The sequence below is a fragment of the Vipera ursinii genome (genome assembly GCF_947247035.1).
Source record: "Vipera ursinii genome assembly, chromosome: 3".
Classification (NCBI taxonomy): Eukaryota; Metazoa; Chordata; class Lepidosauria; order Squamata; family Viperidae; genus Vipera; species Vipera ursinii.
In genome coordinates this window covers 50,975,864-50,994,057 of record NC_139516.1, presented here as the reverse complement: position 1 = coordinate 50,994,057, position 18,194 = coordinate 50,975,864, and the positions used below count along the sequence as shown (strand labels likewise).

Genomic DNA, 18,194 nt, shown 5'->3' with positions numbered 1-18,194 from the left:
TCTTTCCAGATACACTTTCTAGAAAACCATGGGGTATGGATGGAAAGGTGACTCCAAGCACAAGCAAAGCTGGTGTATAGATATGTTGTTGCACTTCCACACTAGAATATCTGCATGCCAAAGCAACTTTGCCCGTGAAATAGCCAAAAATAGGATCATCATTGATAGTTCAGGCACAGAAAAGGCAGTTATATGCCAAATTGATAAATGTAACACACACTGATTTCTGAAGATGTCAACTCAAAGAACTTACTTTGCCTCATGAGTATTTTAATTTATCAGATGTTAATACACAAGTTCTCCTCCCCAGTCCCAATTGGCCTGTTTCAAGATGGAATATATTAAAGAGGAGGGCCAAGTATCTTGTTAAAATTTTGGCTTAAGACTAATCTGTCCTTTCTGTCATATCAGTTTGGGTGATTATGAGAGAGCAGGCCTTTGAGCAGGATGGTCATGTTTTCACTGTGTATTCTATATGCAAACCTCCAACTACAGAAATTTTCAGGACTTGTATTACGTTGCTTGTTCTTCCATTTCTGTTTTTCGATCCAAAGGAAATATGCATGGGCTGGAATGAATATAAGTGAAGTGATAAAAGTATGAGAACTTCTAATTGTTTATTCCTATTTATACTTCATTAATTCATGCAGTGAAAAACACTAGGTCATCATCCTACTGGGTGGATTATACTACGTGTTATATAAATGGTGGAACAGGGAAATCCCATGTTTGCATCTTGAGTAGCCTTACATTTTCTTTGACTCTCAGGCATAGGAATGTTGGCCTGTGATTGGTTAAACTGATTATGTTTTTATGTTGTAGGTAATTTTATTTATTATTTATTTATGGAATTTGTGTGGCCGCCCAATTCATTCACAGTGAATCCAGGTCTTACAATAACAACAACAAAAAAAATCCAATACAAAACCCAATAAACCTTCATCCCCCTGTTCTGGCAAGAACAATTAAACCAACCACCTTGGCAAAAATCAGGGCCTTTTGAAAGAGTGCCAAGGTGAGGACCAATTTTATTTCTGCAAAGATGACGTTCCACAGGGAGGGAGCCATCACAAAGAAGGCCAAGGCTTGGTTCTACCATTAAGACCTCCTTAAGAGATGCTGTCACTATTTCTCTGTTCTGGGATATTATTACTGAGGAAGAGTTTTTCTGCTGTTACTGGTGCAAGGCCACTAGCATTGTTTGGCCTCTTGACTGATTACCAACCTGCTTTTTTCCTATATAGGGACGCGGTGACTCAGTGGGTTAGGACGCTGAGCTTGTCAATCAGAAGGTCGGCAGTTTGGCGGGTCGAATCCCGAGTGCCGCGTAACAGAGTGAGCTCCTGTTACTCGTCCCAGCTTCTGCCAACCTAGCAGTTCGAAAGCACGTAAAAATGCAAGTAGAAAAATAGGGACCACTACGTGCGCCTTTGGCATCTACTCATGCCGGCCACATGACCACGGAGACGTCCTTGGACAAGCGCTGGCTCTTCAGCTTTGAAACAGAGATGAGCACTGGCCCCTAGAGTCGGAAACGACTAGCACGCACGTGCGGGGGAACTTTCCATTTGAACGTTTTTATTTTTTTCAAAATAATTATTTTCTCTCCATATTTTTAAAGATAATTTAATTCTGCAAGGATCTAATACATAGGTTCAGCACTGGGGCCATCAGCATTGATCTCGCAGAAGAATTTGCTTAAAGAAGAATTGGTATTCTGGATGCCAGCCATTTCCCCCTCCTCATTTAATTGCAGTTTCAGAATAACTCTGCAGGCTTGAATCTGCACTTCTTCCTCGGGATGAATGATGAGGGAGAGAAGACAATCAGCTAGCCGAGAATTGTTTCCAAAAAGGACCTCATGAAGTGACAACTCATTGTATTGCCAGTGCCCTGATTGGTAGTGGGGAGTCAGGCGACCCTCGCAGAGTCGTTCCACGAGCACTAGCAGCTCAAAGAGTAGGCTTCCAAGCTGGGAAGGTTGGAACAGGCTGAGGAATTCTGGATACACCTTAAAAAAGGAAATGTAATGAAATGTAAGCCTTAAGAGAAAAACATAAAGCAGTTATCTGACAGACTGATCATGTTCTACTGGCTAATTGATTGCATCTTCTTTTGAGGGTAAGAGACTTCTGATTCTTTTATAAGAAATCATCTCATGACAAGAAAAACGGATTTTGTTCTCTGAAATCTGACATACTCTATGTTGAGATGCAATCCACAGAATGTTCAGATATGAATTGCACTGTCAGCACGTTTGGAAGATACACATTAGGGCATCTTCCAATTAGGTACTTGTTTATGTCTCTTTGATTAAATAACTACCGTACTTAAAATCTATTCTTGCTCTCGGGTATTTTACTTCCTCTCCCAAATATCCCTGTGGGGGTCAGGAGGAAATCTTTACCTGGCAATTCATGATATCAAATAACAGTTCTTCCTTCTGGGCTAATGTGCTAAGGAATTTTAGAATCTGCACCTGGGGAAAAAAAACAACTTTCAGACCATATAATCATTAGAGGTAGGATGCTTATGTATACCGTGGCTTCTTCACTGTGCCCCCCCCAAAATACTGATGATATTAGGAGTTTGGGGTTAGAGCATGTTGGACGGTTCATGAACCATATAGTACCTGGGCCAAATTGGTCCCCATCTGCAGAATGTCCATTAATGTGGGCAAGAGCTTTTTCAGGAGGGGTTGCATGTGATTTGGCCACGGCAATCCATTCAGTAATCTCAGTCCAGCAACATGTATGTCGGCATCCCATAATACAGTGATCATTTCAAGAATCTTGGGCATAAATTCCTGCACAGAACAAAACAGCATTTATATTTGTGAATAATAGGGCAGAAATCCTTTGTTTCCGAGGGGTGCTACAAGTAGCCTTTAAGTGCTAGGCCAGAGGCTGCATTGCAAAAAGTAGTGAGTTCAGAACACAAATTGAAACTGGATTCATTTCTCTTGCATGTTAATATGATTATCCTCATGTATTTAATAATTTCCCCCTTCAATCACATTAATAATTACAATTTGATAACATTTAGAGCACTCTGGCGGTGCTGCGTGCAGAGAATAAGCCTCAGGTTGTGTATTTCAAACTATGTATCATTGCAAACACCATTTGTATAAGAACTGATGCTTTCAGTTTTCTCAGTTTTTGTTAATAATTAAAACACTGATATTTTACTATAAATAATATTTGTTTGTTTGTTTGTTTGTTTGTTTGTTTTAAAAAAATGGATTTTCTTTTCCAAAATCAGAAAAAGCATAAACATACTAGGTGGTTCATTTTAAGGGATCTAGTAGCAGTCCTATAATAAATCTTATTCTTGGAATTATTTTGTTGCTTAATAATTGTTTACTATTCCAGATGAGTGTTAGATAAAATATAAATAGAACAATGCTTGAGCACTAGAGAGTATCACAGGAATAGTTTAATTTCAGGTGAGAAGCAAGCCAAGAAAAAGAATTTATTTCCTTTGGGAGGAAACATTTTTTCCACTCTTGGTTTCACCTTCTAGAGAAGAGTAGTATCCTTCTAACACCAGTTCCCAAAGTTGAGTTTAAAAAAAGAAGAGAAGAGATGGAATCCTACAGAGGCAAAGTAGCAACTTGTCTTATAAAGTCATCTGTTCCTCCTTATAGTTAGGTGATGAAAGGAAAGGAGTGATTTCTTTGGAGAACCCAAGATATCCTTGAAGTGACACTAATAGCAGTGTTTTTCCACAACTTATGCGGCACCAGTGTCTCTATTGAGCCAGAAAGGAAACACAAGCGCCAAGACCATGTAAAATAAAGCCAAATGGCATTAGTAAACAACTTACAAACTGGCAGTCTCTGAAGATATGCAGGTTATTTGGAAGTTACAGGACTTCCCTTTCTTGAGAGCAGTTGCAAAGACAATAGCTGCGCAGGGTAAGCCGCAGTGCACCTACAGCTGTCAAAGACTTTAGCTGCCCCCAAGTTGATATTTGTGGGTCACAAAAGTACTCTAAGGTTTTGGCAAACAAAATTATTTGTCAGTGATAAACCAGATGATCAACAAAAATGGGGCTCTTGTTCCAACATCAGACAGTGGTTAAGCCAGTGCCTTACTCTGGCACATTCATGCATAAAGCATCTTATGACTTGGCCCAAGAATAAAGCTATGATAGACGTCTCAGCACCAAGGATCATAGTTGGATTTATCATGATTAAATCTTAAGTAGACCAGATGATGAATCTAAATCCCATCCAGTTGAAAGAGGAGGAGATTTAGAGAACCGTTTTTGTGTATGGTTTGTTGATGTTGCAATATTTTTCTAGCTATACTTGTGAGCTCAATTAATAAAGGGTAGGGTTCATTAATTGCAAATTGTAAGGTTGAAATCAACATCAGATTAACATTTCTGGCTGGGACTAATTTCTGGTAATACTGTAGAAGAGTATGTTACGCCTAACTACTGATTATGCAGATTAAAATAATGCAGCTTTCTATAATTTATTCTTTATACAGCAACTGGCATACCCCCTGGGAAAATCTGGAGATTTTTTTTCTGGGAGACAAACATCCCTCCCCACCCCCTCCAGCAATTTATCTGTTGTTGTCATTGGTCCATGAACATTTTATTTTATCTCCAATGTATTGTGAACATTGATAAAATTTCAATTTCCTAAGGATATCCTGTGTGTCCTGCATTTGCTGCGGGGAAAAAAAGACCCTGTATTTTTCTGAGAGTTCAAAACATAATTTAGTAGCTGAGAAAAGAAAAAAGAACCAAACTTCCCATACATAACCTATTTGTTGCCAGATTAATTACGATTGGAAATGTCTCTTTCTAAATGTCTATTGTATGAGACATATTTAGCAAAAAAAAAGTACATAACTCATTCCTATGCTAAATGCTTTCTTTTGATTTTTAATGCATTTAAACTAAATCCACTGCAAACTGTACATCCCACTATTACCGTATATAGTCTAGAAGTACACATCTAACCAGGGGCTGAGCAGCAAGTGGAGATCTACAGATAAACTAATAAACAGCTAAAGTGATTATTTTGGTTGTTTTTAATTTAATTAATTTAATTTTAATTTATTGAGATTTTTATACCGCCCTTCTCCCAAAGGGACTCAGGGCGGTTCACAGGGCATAAATATAAACACCAATACAAACATTAAAAAATAATTAAATTAATGCCTAAGTTAAAACCAGAATACTAAAACAAACCAATAAAAAACCCAAGTACCCCCATCAGGCCAGACCCGCTAGTTCAAATAAATGGGTCTTCAACCCGCGACGGAAGGATCGGAGGTCTGATGCCATCCGGAGCTCGACCGGCAGTTGATTCCATAACGCCGGAGCACCCACAGAGAAGGCCCTCCCCCTGGGGGCCACCAGTCGACATTCCTTGACAGGAGGCACCCTGAGGAGGCCCTCTCTGTGGGCGCGCACAGGGCGGAGGGGAGTCGACGCCGGCAGCAGGTGGTCCTCGAGGTATCGCGGACCCATGCCATGTAGGGACTTAAAGATCATAACCAAAACCTTGAACCTTACCCGGAAGACAACTGGCAACCAATGCAGCTCACGGAGCAAAGGTGTAACATGGGAGTACCGGGAAACTCCCAAGACAACTCTCGCGGCCGCATTCTGTACCAGTTGGAGCCTCCGAGTAGTCTTCAAGGGAAGTCCCATGTAGAGAGCGTTACAGTAGTCTAGGCGAGAGGTCACGAGCGCATGAGTGACCGTACACAAGGCCTCCCGATCCAGATAGGGCCGCAACTGGCGCACCAGGCGAACCTGGGCAAAAGCCCCCCTAGTCACGGCCACTATGTGATCCTCCAAAGTGAGTCGTGAATCTAGGAGGACTCCCAAGTTGCGAGCCCTATCCACAGGGGGTAAAAGCTCACCCCCCATAGAAAGAGGTGGAACATCCCAGGTGTCTCGGGAAGCCGGAATGTACAGCCACTCAGTCTTGTCAGGGTTGAGTTGAAGTCTGTTCCTCCCCATCCAGACCCGAACCGCCTCCAGGCAACGGGACATCACAGCGAGGGCATCACTGGGGTGGTTTGGGGTCGAAATAAAAAGTTGGGTATCATCAGCATATTGATGATACCCAACTCCAAAACCACGAATGATCTCACCCAGCGGCTTCATATAGATGTTGAACAGGAGAGGCGAGAGGACCGACCCCTGAGGAACTCCACAAGCGAGAGTCCTAGGGGTCGACCTCTGCCCCCCTGCCAACACCGACTGCGAGCGTCCCAGGAGATAGGAGGAGAACCACTGAAAAACCGTGCCTCCCACTCCCAATCCCCTGAGACGCTGCAGCAGGATACCATGGTCGATGGTATCAAAAGCCGCCGAGAGGTCTAATAGGACTAGGACAGAGGAATACCCCCTATCCCGAGCCCTCCAGAGATCATTCACCAGAGCGACCAATGCCGTCTCCGTGCTGTGCCCGGGCCTGAAACCCGATTGGTAAGGGTCCAGATAATCCGCTTCATCCAGGACCAGAGGGAGCTGATGCGCCACCACACTCTCAACAACCTTCGCAAGAAAGCGAAGGTTGGAGACTGGACGGAAGTTGTTCAATACAGCTGGGTCCAAGGCAGGCTTCTTGAGGAGAGGTCTCACCACCGCCTCCTTCAAGACGGTGGGGAAATAACCCTCACTCAAAGAAGCAGATATAACCGCCTGGAGCCAGCCTCGTGTCCTCTCCCTAGCTGCGTAAACCAGCCAAGAAGGGCACGGGTCCAATAAGCATGTGGTGGAACTCAGCTTCCCCATAATCCTGTCCACTTCATCAGGGGTCACAGAATCGAACTCCTCCCAGATAACATTGACAAGACCGCCCGTGTCCTGATCGTCAGACTCTGCCCAGCTGGAGTCCAAACCGGTCCGAATCCGAGCGATTTTATCCAACAGATGTTGACCAAACTCCTCGGCACGACCCTGCAAGGGATCCTCCCTCACCTCCTGATTAAGAAGGGAGCGAGTCACCCTAAACAAGGCGGCCGGGCGATTGTCTGCGGACGCGATGAGGGTAGAGAAGTAATTACACCTCGCCTCCCTCATCGCAGCGAGATAAGACCTAATATAGGTTCTTAACCGCAATCGATCGGGTTCAGATCGGCTGGACCTCCAGCAGCTCTCTAGGCCCCGTTTCCGCCGCTTCATCTCCCGGAGCTCCGCGGAGAACCATGGAGCTCGCTGGGATCTGCGCCGGGTCAGGGGCCGCAAGGGTACAACCCGGTCGAGTGCCTCAGTGGCTGCCCTTTCCCAGGCTTCCACTAAGGCATCCGCCGAGCTGTGAGCAATGGAGGCAGGTGGAGACCCCAGCGCCGCTTGGAATCTCTCAGGATCCATTAGGCGTCTGGGGCGGTACCATCTAATTGGCTCCGTACCTCCACGGCGAGGGGTGGCAAAATGGAAGACCAGCCGCAGGAGGTGATGATCGGTCCATGACAGGGGCATAGTAAGTGGAAAGCCCCCACCAAGATCATCCAACCACCGTCCAGATAAGAAAATCAGGTCAAGGGTGTGGCCTCCCTCATGAGTTGGCTCAGAAATTACCTGCGTCAGGTCCATGGCCGTCATGGAAGCCATGAACTCCCGAGCAAGCTCAGATGAACCTCCCAGGGATGGTAGGTTGACGTCTCCCAAAACTATAAGTTTGGGGAACTCAACCACCAACCCTGAGAGGACATCGAGCAGCTCGGGCAGGGCTGCCGCTACGCGACTAGGCGAAATGTACACGAGCAGCAAGCCCAACTGCGCCCCAGAGCCAAATCTCATAAAGAGAGACTCACACCCGACTATCTGAGGAACGGTGGTCTCCCGCGGACATAAGGTCTCCCTAACGATCACCGCCACTCCCCCACCCCTACCCTGAGCTCGAGGCTGGTGTAGCACCCGGAAGCCTGGTGGGCAAAGATCAACCAAAGGGACCCCACCCTCTGGCCCCAACCAAGTCTCCGTGATGCAAGCCAGGTCCGCATGCTCACCCTCAACTAAATCCCTAATAAGGGGAGCTTTGTTGACCACGGACCTGGCATTCAGGTACACCAGCCGGAGCTCAGGAGGCTGCACATCCTCGCTCCCGGAACCTCGGGAAAGAAGCAGAGGGTCGGAGCGCCCCACCGCTTGCAAATAGCGGAGACGGCGCTCCCGGTAACGATATGGCCCCCTGTCTATCCGCCTGCTGCCATTCCCCGTCGTGGGAATTGGTAATCCCACGACCCGCTCATGAGCCCCGGAGACAACGACCCCTCGTTCTCCCCCCGCGCGGTCAGACCCAAGTCTGGCCTGAACTATGGTTGATTGGCCGCCCCCCAAAACCAAACAACCCCTATCACCCACCCCCCTCCCCAACCCCGTAAAAAATTTTGATAAAAACAAAATCAGGGGCCTCTTGTTACATTTATGTTGACGGCCCCTACCCCTACCCAGCCATCTCTCAGAGACCCAGAACTCGGGCCCTTCATCGAGGTTAGAATTTAAAGAGGCGGGTCGCACCCAGGCGAGGGGGGCACCCCTGAGGGCGAGCAAGTCCGTGCTAGTATATTGTCGCATGTTAGTCCAGCAAGTCCAGAATAGGTAGTCCTGGAGATGATCAAGTCCATAGGAGGGTCGAAGGCCGGAAAAGAAAATATCTGGATCCACACCCAGCTGCACTGCCACTTAGCTGGGTGCCCCAGTAAACAGGTCACCCCCGCCCTCTCACGGCAAGTTGCAACTCTGTACCTGGGGATGGTCAAAGATATACTCTGGGTAGGCATGCCCCATAGAGCTCCCACCTCTATGGGGCTGCAGATGTAAAAGTCAGCCACTCTCCCACCATGGCTGATACCCAGGACCGACCAAATCCAAAGGGGAGAGGGGGAGGCAGACAAAATTATATATTCAGGCAGAAGAGTAGACGGGCCAAAATGGGCGAAATGGTCTAAAAGCGTCACTGCCGTTAGAGCGGTCCAAAGGTGGTATAAAGACCGCCTGTTGCTCCATTGAAGCGGTCCAAAGACGCCGTTGCCAACACAAGCGGTCCGAGGCAGCACAGGAAGCATCATCGCTGCTAGGATAACTCTCAGTCGCCCTCTCCGCCGCCAAAACGGCCCGAGGACGATAGCGTCACTAAAAGCAGCCTGATGCAGTCTGGGGTGAGATGAAAGCACCACCGCCGGCGGGAGGGGCCGAGAGCCCGAGAAACATCGCAGCCAGTCACTGGCCTCCACAAGCGGCCCAAATAGGCCAGAAAACACTGATGCCGCCGAGGTGGCCCAAAAACAGGTCAAGTGTTGCCATTCGGGCCAAGAGGCCCCAGGAATGCCACCGCTTAGTGCTGGTCGTTGAGAACGGCCCAAGTCCACTGCTGCCGCCGTCGTCGCCGGATGCAGGCCATCTCTGCCGTCGAATGCGGCCCCAGGAGACGCCGCTACCAGTGGCAACGCCAACGCCCACGCCGTCGCCGCCATCGCCGCCATCGCCGCCGCCAAGTCGGACCCACAGGCGTCTCTCTCGGCAACCAGAGGCAGCCCGAAGATGTTAAGGGCGGCCCGAAACGGCCCGGGGAAGCAAAAAACGCCGCCACCGAGCGCCGCACCGAGCGCAGCCCGAGAAACTGCCGCCGCCAGCGCCCACGCCGCCGCCGCCATCACCGCCACCCCAAACGCACCCGCAAGTGTCCTCCTCGTCCTCCTCGCCGACCAGAACCCGTCTGAGAGCAGCAAGCAGCCCAACCGGTCCGGCACAGCAGGGAACAGCAGAGAACAGCAAGAACAGCAGGGAACGCCGGAGGCGGCGACGAACAGCTGAGAGGCGGCCCGAAAAAAAAAAAAAAAAAAAAAAAAAAAAAAAAAAAAAAAAAAAAAAAAAAAAAAAAAAAAAGACAAGCGGCAAGCGGCAAGCGGCAGAAGGCAGAAGGCAAACGAAGGCAGACAGATGAAAAAGCTCGCAGGTTAGCTGCCTCGTCCCCCAATCCACATCCCAGGCAGCCCGAAGGCTCCTGAGGGGCTCCAAAAGGACACCTCCAAACTGGGACTCACGGAGCTCACGGAGCTCGGACAAGCACGTCCGCCATCTTGAAACCGGAAATAATGAAAGCACATAGATCAAATTTTGTGGCCAGCACATTCACAGCTCTTTTATATTTATCATAGGATATGCTTATCTATGGAGAAAATTCACAGGTACAGCTGCACGCTTATACATGACAATGACCATAATATCAAATGACAATCATTCACATGTGAATTGATACAAAAATACAGTACTATACAAATGATCACCTGAATTCTGATTCTAAGTTTCCAGATTCCAGCAAAAGCCTTGAGAGCATGCATTGTCTGAATCTTGACACCCATGTCTGAATCATCCAGGAATGAGGCTACAAGTTTAATATCCTCATAAGTACATGCAGTTGCCTGGGGAAAAAATCAGAATCAGTATGTGTGTAGATGCATGTACGGCTAAGTTAAAACAAAGTGTGAGAAAGTATCTTCAATTCCATTTAATACTTTGTAATTTTTCACATTCAACATTTTTATTTTAAAAGATGTGAAGTAACCAGTTATTTATTATTACCTATTTATTCCTGGCTATTCTGGTTTCCAAACTCCAACACATCAGAGCAGCTATTATGAGATTATTATTTTTTTTAAAGATCCCAAGAAAGAGTACAATACAAGATGAACTTATAAAGAATCCAAAACTTGTAAGAGAAGGAGGAGTCAAACAAATTAAGGAACATATGTCTGAAGCTTGCCAACTAAGTAATTATAATAGTATGATAACTGTGAAATAAATTTCTTGGAAGTGGGGAGTTCAAGGAGTAAGGAGTTCATGCAGTAAACAATAAATAATGCATGTTGATATTGCTATGTTTGATTTAATCATGCTTAACTGTGTTAGTTAAACAAACCTACCAACTCTATTGACACAATATATTAGCTAATTTTAACTCTGGTTAATTTTCACAGAAGGGACGTGGTGGCTCAGTGGGTTAGGACACTGAGCTTGTCGATCAGAAGGTCGGCAGTTTGGCAGGTTGAATCCCGAGTGCCGCGTAACAGAGTGAGCGCCTGTTACTCGTCCCAGCTTCTGCCAACCTAGCAGTTCGAAAGCATGTAAAAATGCAAGTAGAAAAATAGGGACCACTACGGTGGGAAGGTAACAGCGTTCCGTGCGCCTTTGGTGTCTAGTCATGCCAGCCACATGACCACGGAGACGTCCTCGGACAAGCGCTGGCTCTTCAGCTTTGAAACAGAGATGAGCACCGGCCCCTAGGGTTGGAAACGACTAGCACGCATGTGCGGGGAAACCTTTACCTTTACCTTTAATTTTCACAGGTGTGAAAACTCAGCCCTTTTACTTTGTTTATGATTCAGTACTTTGTGTGAATTTGGAAAAATGGTTAACTTAGAAACTGAGTTAAAGATGTGTAAAACAAAGATTCCATTTCAGAAGAAGCAAGGCATAATAGAAAGCTTAATTCTCACAGAAAAAGGAGACTTAATAGGGCTACCAGATCAATCATGGTATCCTTCTGGGCCGGTTTTGGGAATTGGGAGTAGGCAGCACTGATTTGTCCTGGTTTTCCTCCTCTCTCCAGGGGTCAGTTCCAGTCAGTATTGATAGAGGGAGAGAGATCCAGCCCAGGGTCTCTATTTTTATTTTTTTATTTATTTATTTTTATTTTAATCCCATTTATATCCCGCCCTTCTCCGAAGACTCAGGGCGGCTTACAATTTAAGCACAAACCAATAGCCTTCATTCTATGTATATGCCTGCTTATTAGGGCTTTTGGGCCCCCCAAGCGGCATTATTACAAAGTCAGCTTATTTCCCCCAACAATCTGGGTCCTTTTGGGGGGTTCAGTTCTCTCTCCCCTTCTATTTTAACATTTATATGAGACTGCTGGGTGAGATGATCCATCAGTCTGGGGTGAGATGTCATCAGGGCTTTTTTTGTCATAGAATGCTCAGAACGGAGTTCCGGCACCTTTTTTGGATGGAACCTTGTAGGGTAGGCAAGGCGGGTTGTATGACATGTGTGAGTTCCGGCACCTTTTTCTTTTACAAAAAAAGCACTGGATGTCATCAATATGCAAAGGACACCTAGCTTTATATCTCTACTGCAGACTCCTTGAGGGATGCCATGGATGACCTATCCCAGCTTCTGGATGCTACTGGGGACTGGATGGGGTGAACTGTCTCGACCCTAGCAAGACAGTGGGTATTTGGGCCCTCCAGAGACAAGGTTTTTCCAACTTTACTTCTGAATGGAGTTGCACTACCCCAGACAGACCCAGTGAGCAATCTGGGATTACTTCTAGATACATGGCTCCCGCTCAAAGAACAAATGGCAGCCCTGGCTAGGACAGCCTTTGTATACCTTTGGGTGCCCATTTCTGGACAGGAGCCCTTCTCACAATGACTCATGCCCTAGTAACCTCTCATTAGACTACTGTAACATGCTCCACATGGCGCTGTCCCTAAAGAGCATTAAGAAACTTCAGCTGGTGGAGAATGTGGCTGTGCAGGTAGTAAATGGTGCACATGTAACAACACTACTGCATGACCTGCATTGGTTATTGGTAAGGTTCTGGGTACAATTCAAGGGGCTGGTGGTCACCTTTAAAGCACTATATGGCTTGGGACCAGATTACCTGAGGGACTGCCTTTTCCAAGAGTCTCAACCCATCCAATTTGTTTTAGCATATTGGGCATACTGCAGATCCTGTCAGCCAACAAGTGTCAGCTGGTGAGGATGAGCCTTTTCTGAGGTAGCCCCTGCTCTGTAGAATATCCTTAGCTCAGAGATTAGAACAGCCACAACCCTGTTCACCTTTTTTTAAGGCTCTAAAAACCTGGCTGTGTTTCTTAGCATGGGGGTACAGAATATGTCAAAGACCATGTTTCCTGGCTTTATTATTCTGGCCAAGTATCTTGGCTGCTATGTATGTTTATTTTGAATTTTTATCATTTTAAAAATGCTTTTTTGTTTTAATTGTAGTATATTCAGAGTGGTCTGGATGCTTTTTCTACCTGTAGTAGTCACTCAGATTTCTACTGCCCAGATCTGGTAGCCCTCAACTAACTCCAGCTTCCACCTTAGGGATCAGGGTTTCATGAATGCACTGCATTGTTCGTTGTTGTTGTTAGCTGCGAAGTCGAGTCCGACCCATCGCGACAACATTCCTCCAGGCCTTCCTGTCCTCTACTATCTTCTGGAGTCCATTTAAGCTCACGCCTACTGCTTCAGTGACTCCATCCAGCCACCTCATTCTCTGTTGTCCCCTTCTTCTCTTGCCCTCAATCTTTCCCAGCATTAGGCTCTTCTCCAGTGAGTCCTTCCTTCTCATTAGGTGGCCAAAGTATTTGAGTTTTAGCTTCAGGATCTGGCCTTCTAAAGAGCAGTCAGGGTTGATCTCCTCTAGGACAGACCGGTTTGATCGCCTTGCAGTCCAAGGGACTCGCAGGAGTCTTCTCCAGCACCATAGCTCAAAGGCCTCAATTCTTTGGCACTCAGCCTTTTTTATGGTCCAGCTTTCACTGCCATACATTGCAACTGGGAAGACCATAGCCTTGACTATACGCACTGCATTGTTTAAAAGAACTCATATCTAAATGCGGGAGCAAGCATCCCTTTTCTCCCACGGAACTCAAGATAACATAAACAGGGTTCCCATGCAATCACCCATCCAGGTGCTGACCTCACCAGTTTCACTTAAGTTACTGCAATGTCACCATAGATCTTTTGAACCAATTAACATTCCTCTGAGGGACTTGCATCACATTTTGCACCAGCTGGTTTGAATGCAGGACTACTGGCCGAATGTATGATCCTTAAGAAATAAAATGGTTTAGTGCTTGTAATGAATGAAGAAATGAATCCTTCTTTAGTTTTCATTTCTCTTTTGCAATATAATCCCCATAAACAGGATTCAAAGAAGCTATTTATATTTAAAGATGCATGTCTGCCATCATCTAGTGTAGTTTCATTCTGAACCTCGTTCCTTGAATTAAGCCCTGATTAGCTTATTTATAACTACTTTGGCTCAGTCTTCCATCACTGTATTATACATCATATTATTCTGGACACTCACCTCTGATTCCAATAGATAAACACAACGGGTGATTCCATGGAGTATCATATTCTTAGAGTAAGCATCTAGCTTTGGACTGAGAGAGAGCAAAAGTCCTCTGAGTTCTCCAGAGTCCACCTCAGTTTTACTCTGGTGAGCTAAAGCAAGTTCTAAGAGTGAAAAGGGGAGGAGAGTAGTAGGAAGACAAAAACAAGAAGTGATCAGGGGAACGTAACTAGAGATGAATGGGGTATAAATGAGACTCAGTAAAATAAGTGATATATTATGGCCAGCTTTCTCCAACCTGGTATTCTCCCAACATGTACTACATAATTTCTAAGCATCAGAATGAGGCAGATTCCTTCAGAGTGATGGGCAGAACTAGGATTAAATCAACACTGAGTTCACACAACATGCTAAAGCATCTTAAACATAGTTTATTAAATAAACAACAATTAGCTATGTTTACATGTCATGTCTAATAGTTTCTAACCCATGATTCTAACATAGCTCTGTGTGGCCTGAACTAATGTGGTTTAGTCAACAAAATATGAGGAACTAGACCATGGCCTAATGTAATGTGTCCACCTCAGAGAGTATAAGAATCATTGCTATAAAAGAAACCACAGTCGCTCTCTTTTAGAGGTCATATATTTTAACATTCTTTGTCCAATCTGCCAGTATTCAAATGGATTGGACTGCAACTCCAAAGAACAGTGTAGGAGATGACCAGGCTGAGCCCAAGGAGGGGGTCAAGTGCATCATTAGTTTGGAGTCCCTTCGCGCCCACAAAAGATCTCAGTCCAGCCCTCCTTGAATTCCATTGACTCTCCTGCCAATTTGCCTTGACCGTTAATAATTCAGATTCTTGTTAGAGATAACATGGAATAAACTTGTACGCATGTGAACAACCCTGGTCCCTGATTTCTTATGCCTGACACATGGACATGGATCATGGGCTATCTGGGGATGGTTGAATACATCTGGGGTGAATTAGATTGAGAAAGACTGATATAGATGTAATTAAGATAGTAATCCATCAGCTTCAGTATCGGGAAAGGGGAAGGCCTAAACTGAGTAAAAGTTTGGTAAATAATCCAAAAATTAATCTTATGTCTGATTCATACCACATGGCATCACATCTCACATGGCTTGGCAAAGTTTGAGACTGTTTATTTGAACCACAGCCCCAAGGAAGACTCTGTGCTATTGGTTAGTAGTTGATAGTTAAACCAAGGCTTCAGAGAAACTCCCTGAATCCATATTACTCACGGGCTAAGGGAAGAGGTTCTGGATTATGAGGAGGACTCTTGATCCCTTCCATGATGGTCTTGGCCAACAGGAAAATAGCCCCAGCTCCTGTAGCAGCAGATACCATGTTTCTTGTTGTTACCAGCTCTAAATAGTTCATTTCCTCTTCTTGAATTCCCAGGGATCCAGATTCAGCCTGGGCCCTGACCTTCCACAGATCCTTAAATAGGAAAGGTTAGATGGATCATGTATGGTTTATGACATCACCAGGTTCCATCATGACATCTACAATACACCATTACAGTAATGAAAAAGGAACAAGGAACTTTTACTTTTTAAATGTTGCCAGTACTGACAGTAGACAAACTTTTAAGGCAGAGAGACCTGATTTGCAGGTATTGGATAAGACTGGGAAGAACTGCTAATAATAAGTATGTGGATTGTCTATCATCTGGTTTCTATGCTAAACTTAGAATTGTACTTGGTTAGAAATTAATCATATACTATACATTCCATAAACCAGGGGTCTCCAACCTTAGCATCTTTAAGACCTGTGGACTTCAACTCCACTGAGGAATTCTGGGAGTTGAAGTCCACAGGTCTTAAAGTTGCCAAGTTTGGGGATCCCTGCCATAAACTGTTTGATTTGCTTTTGACACAAAATGTTAAATTTTGAACTGAATTAACATTAATGGTATGACTTATAAGAACCTTTTTATGGCAGTCAGTGTGATAAAAGTACGCACTGCAATTCCAGTGTAAGACTGTCAACATTAGAGCATCTAGCCAGCATAAACTTTTGGGAAATTTAATTGGTTTGACTACAAGTCTCTTAAGTATCATTGCACTTGTGCAGTTCCTGATGCGATCCATTGAAAACAAATCACTTCCATAGCAATATATGGGGGTTTTAAATTACAGGCGCATGCCTAGAATTTGGGAGACACCAGTTCATACTTTTTGACTTCCATTTTAGTCCTTTTATAAACCTATACCTTCGGTACCACGCATTGATTCATCACCGCCACTCCATCATACCACTTTTATTCAGATCTACTGCATCATTCTACTTGCTATTAGTTTTAAAATCACACCACAGTCTTTCCAAGTGTTTTGTGCTATCTCTGGGGTTAGTGCACAGAACTCTGGCAACTCTGTGCGAAGTCACCTTTGAGGTTGCCTGTTTTCCTGAACAAGTGCTCAAACAAAGCTGCTTTCTTGAGAATGAATCCCTCCATATATGTCTGATTGCAGACTGAAAAGTTATAATCCAATACAATATATTCTGGTAATGCCAGCCTGGAATGCTGAGCAGTACACTTAGGGAACAGGAGCTCTTCATAATGATGGTTAGGTCTTCCTAACAATCCTTTCTTTCAGTCCATTGAATAACCTCATAGAATCCCAAAACTATAAAATGGGAGGGTTTCTGCAATACAAGGGACGCGGTGGCTCAGTGGGTTAGGTTGCTGAGCTTGTCGATCAGAAGGTCGGCAGTTTGGCGGGTCGAATCCTGAGTGCCGTGTAACAGAGTGAGCGCCTGTTACTCGTCCCAGCTTCTGTCAACCTAGCAGTTCGAAAGCACGTAAAAATGCAAGTAGAAAAATAGGGACCACTACGGCGGGAAGGTAACAGCGTACCATGCGCCTTTGGTGTCTAGTCATGCTGGCCACATGACCACAGAGATGTCCTCGGACAAGCGCTGGCTCTTCGGCTTTGAAACGGAGATGAGCACCAGCCCCTAGAGTCGGAAACGACTAGCACGCATGTGCGGGGGAAACTTTACCTTTACCTTTTACTGCAATACAAAGAGAAAATATCTGACTAACAGCTAAGACAACTACAGGTGAACAAAGCCTAATTACAAAAGGGAGCCCCAAGGCCCATGACTGTCTACTCATTTAGCTACAGAAACATTACCTTACTTGCTAAGGATGATCCCTTGATGTCATGCATTTAGCCTCAGGAGGGCGCACTTGTTTAGAGTTAGAAATGAGAGTACCTCAAACGGTTACTGAAAGAATATGAAAACGAATGCAGACACTGCAGCATTAATGTAGCATGCCTCTAGCAGTGCTCTGTTCAGACCATCTGGCTTGCTGGCACCATGGCTAGAAGATATGTAGACCTGGCTATGGAAAATGGTGCCAAACATTTCCAGATGTCTTTTTGGGAGGAGAATTCCATATGTCTATATTTGTAGAACATGACAGTTGTAATATATACAGGACCCCCATCCTCCAAAGCTTTAGGCTTTGAGTCTAAAACTACTTCTCTTTTGTGTGATGCAAGTGTAAAAGATTATTTTGCCTAAATTGTACTGTAAAGATGCAACATCATTTGTATGGTCTATTTTACTTTTCTTTTTAGGAACTTTTTTCATCTCAGGCGGCATCTATATCACAACAGAAGCTCATGCCTTCTATTGATCAGCATATACATGACACAGAGCCTGGTTACTTGAACAACCGCCTGTATCCCAAAGCATCTGCCCAGCCAATTTGATCCTCCAGGATTGGTACATGTTGGGTTCTTTGATTGAACAATGTCATTTATTAGGATCCCTGAAGTGCACTACTTCCCTGTAGCAGTGCCTCTGGCATTTTCATCCATGTCTTTGGCAAGGGAGAGTGAAACCGCTGACTTCATTCCACCTGGTCTGCTGTGCTTGCCACCTTTTATCTTGATGCTTTATTGATTTGATTGTAATTTCTTTGTTTGATTATTGAGAGCTGGGTGTCATAGGTGTAATTAATCACCACCATCATCATGGCCATCCTTAACTGACCGAATGGATTGAAGCAACCCAGTTACAGAAACTCATGTGGTCAACCTGCACATTTTTTCACTAAACAGTCAAAAAAGAGATTTTAAAAAATAA

General features: G+C 45.0%; 1 protein-coding gene across 1 annotated transcript; it reads right to left on the bottom strand.

Moving 5' to 3' along the window:
• Window positions 1-1,501: 1,501 nt before the first annotated feature.
• Window positions 1,502-15,473, bottom strand: LOC310637178 (armadillo repeat-containing protein 12-like; the record flags this gene model as incomplete). The annotated part of the gene is made up of 6 exons (XM_083357506.1): window positions 1,502-2,011; window positions 2,408-2,479; window positions 2,633-2,806; window positions 10,266-10,400; window positions 14,084-14,232; window positions 15,335-15,473. 6 exons carry the CDS (start codon window positions 15,471-15,473, stop codon window positions 1,643-1,645), a joined length of 1,038 nt encoding a protein of 345 aa, XP_083213632.1. The 3' UTR covers window positions 1,502-1,642.
• Window positions 15,474-18,194: the final 2,721 nt, after the last annotated feature.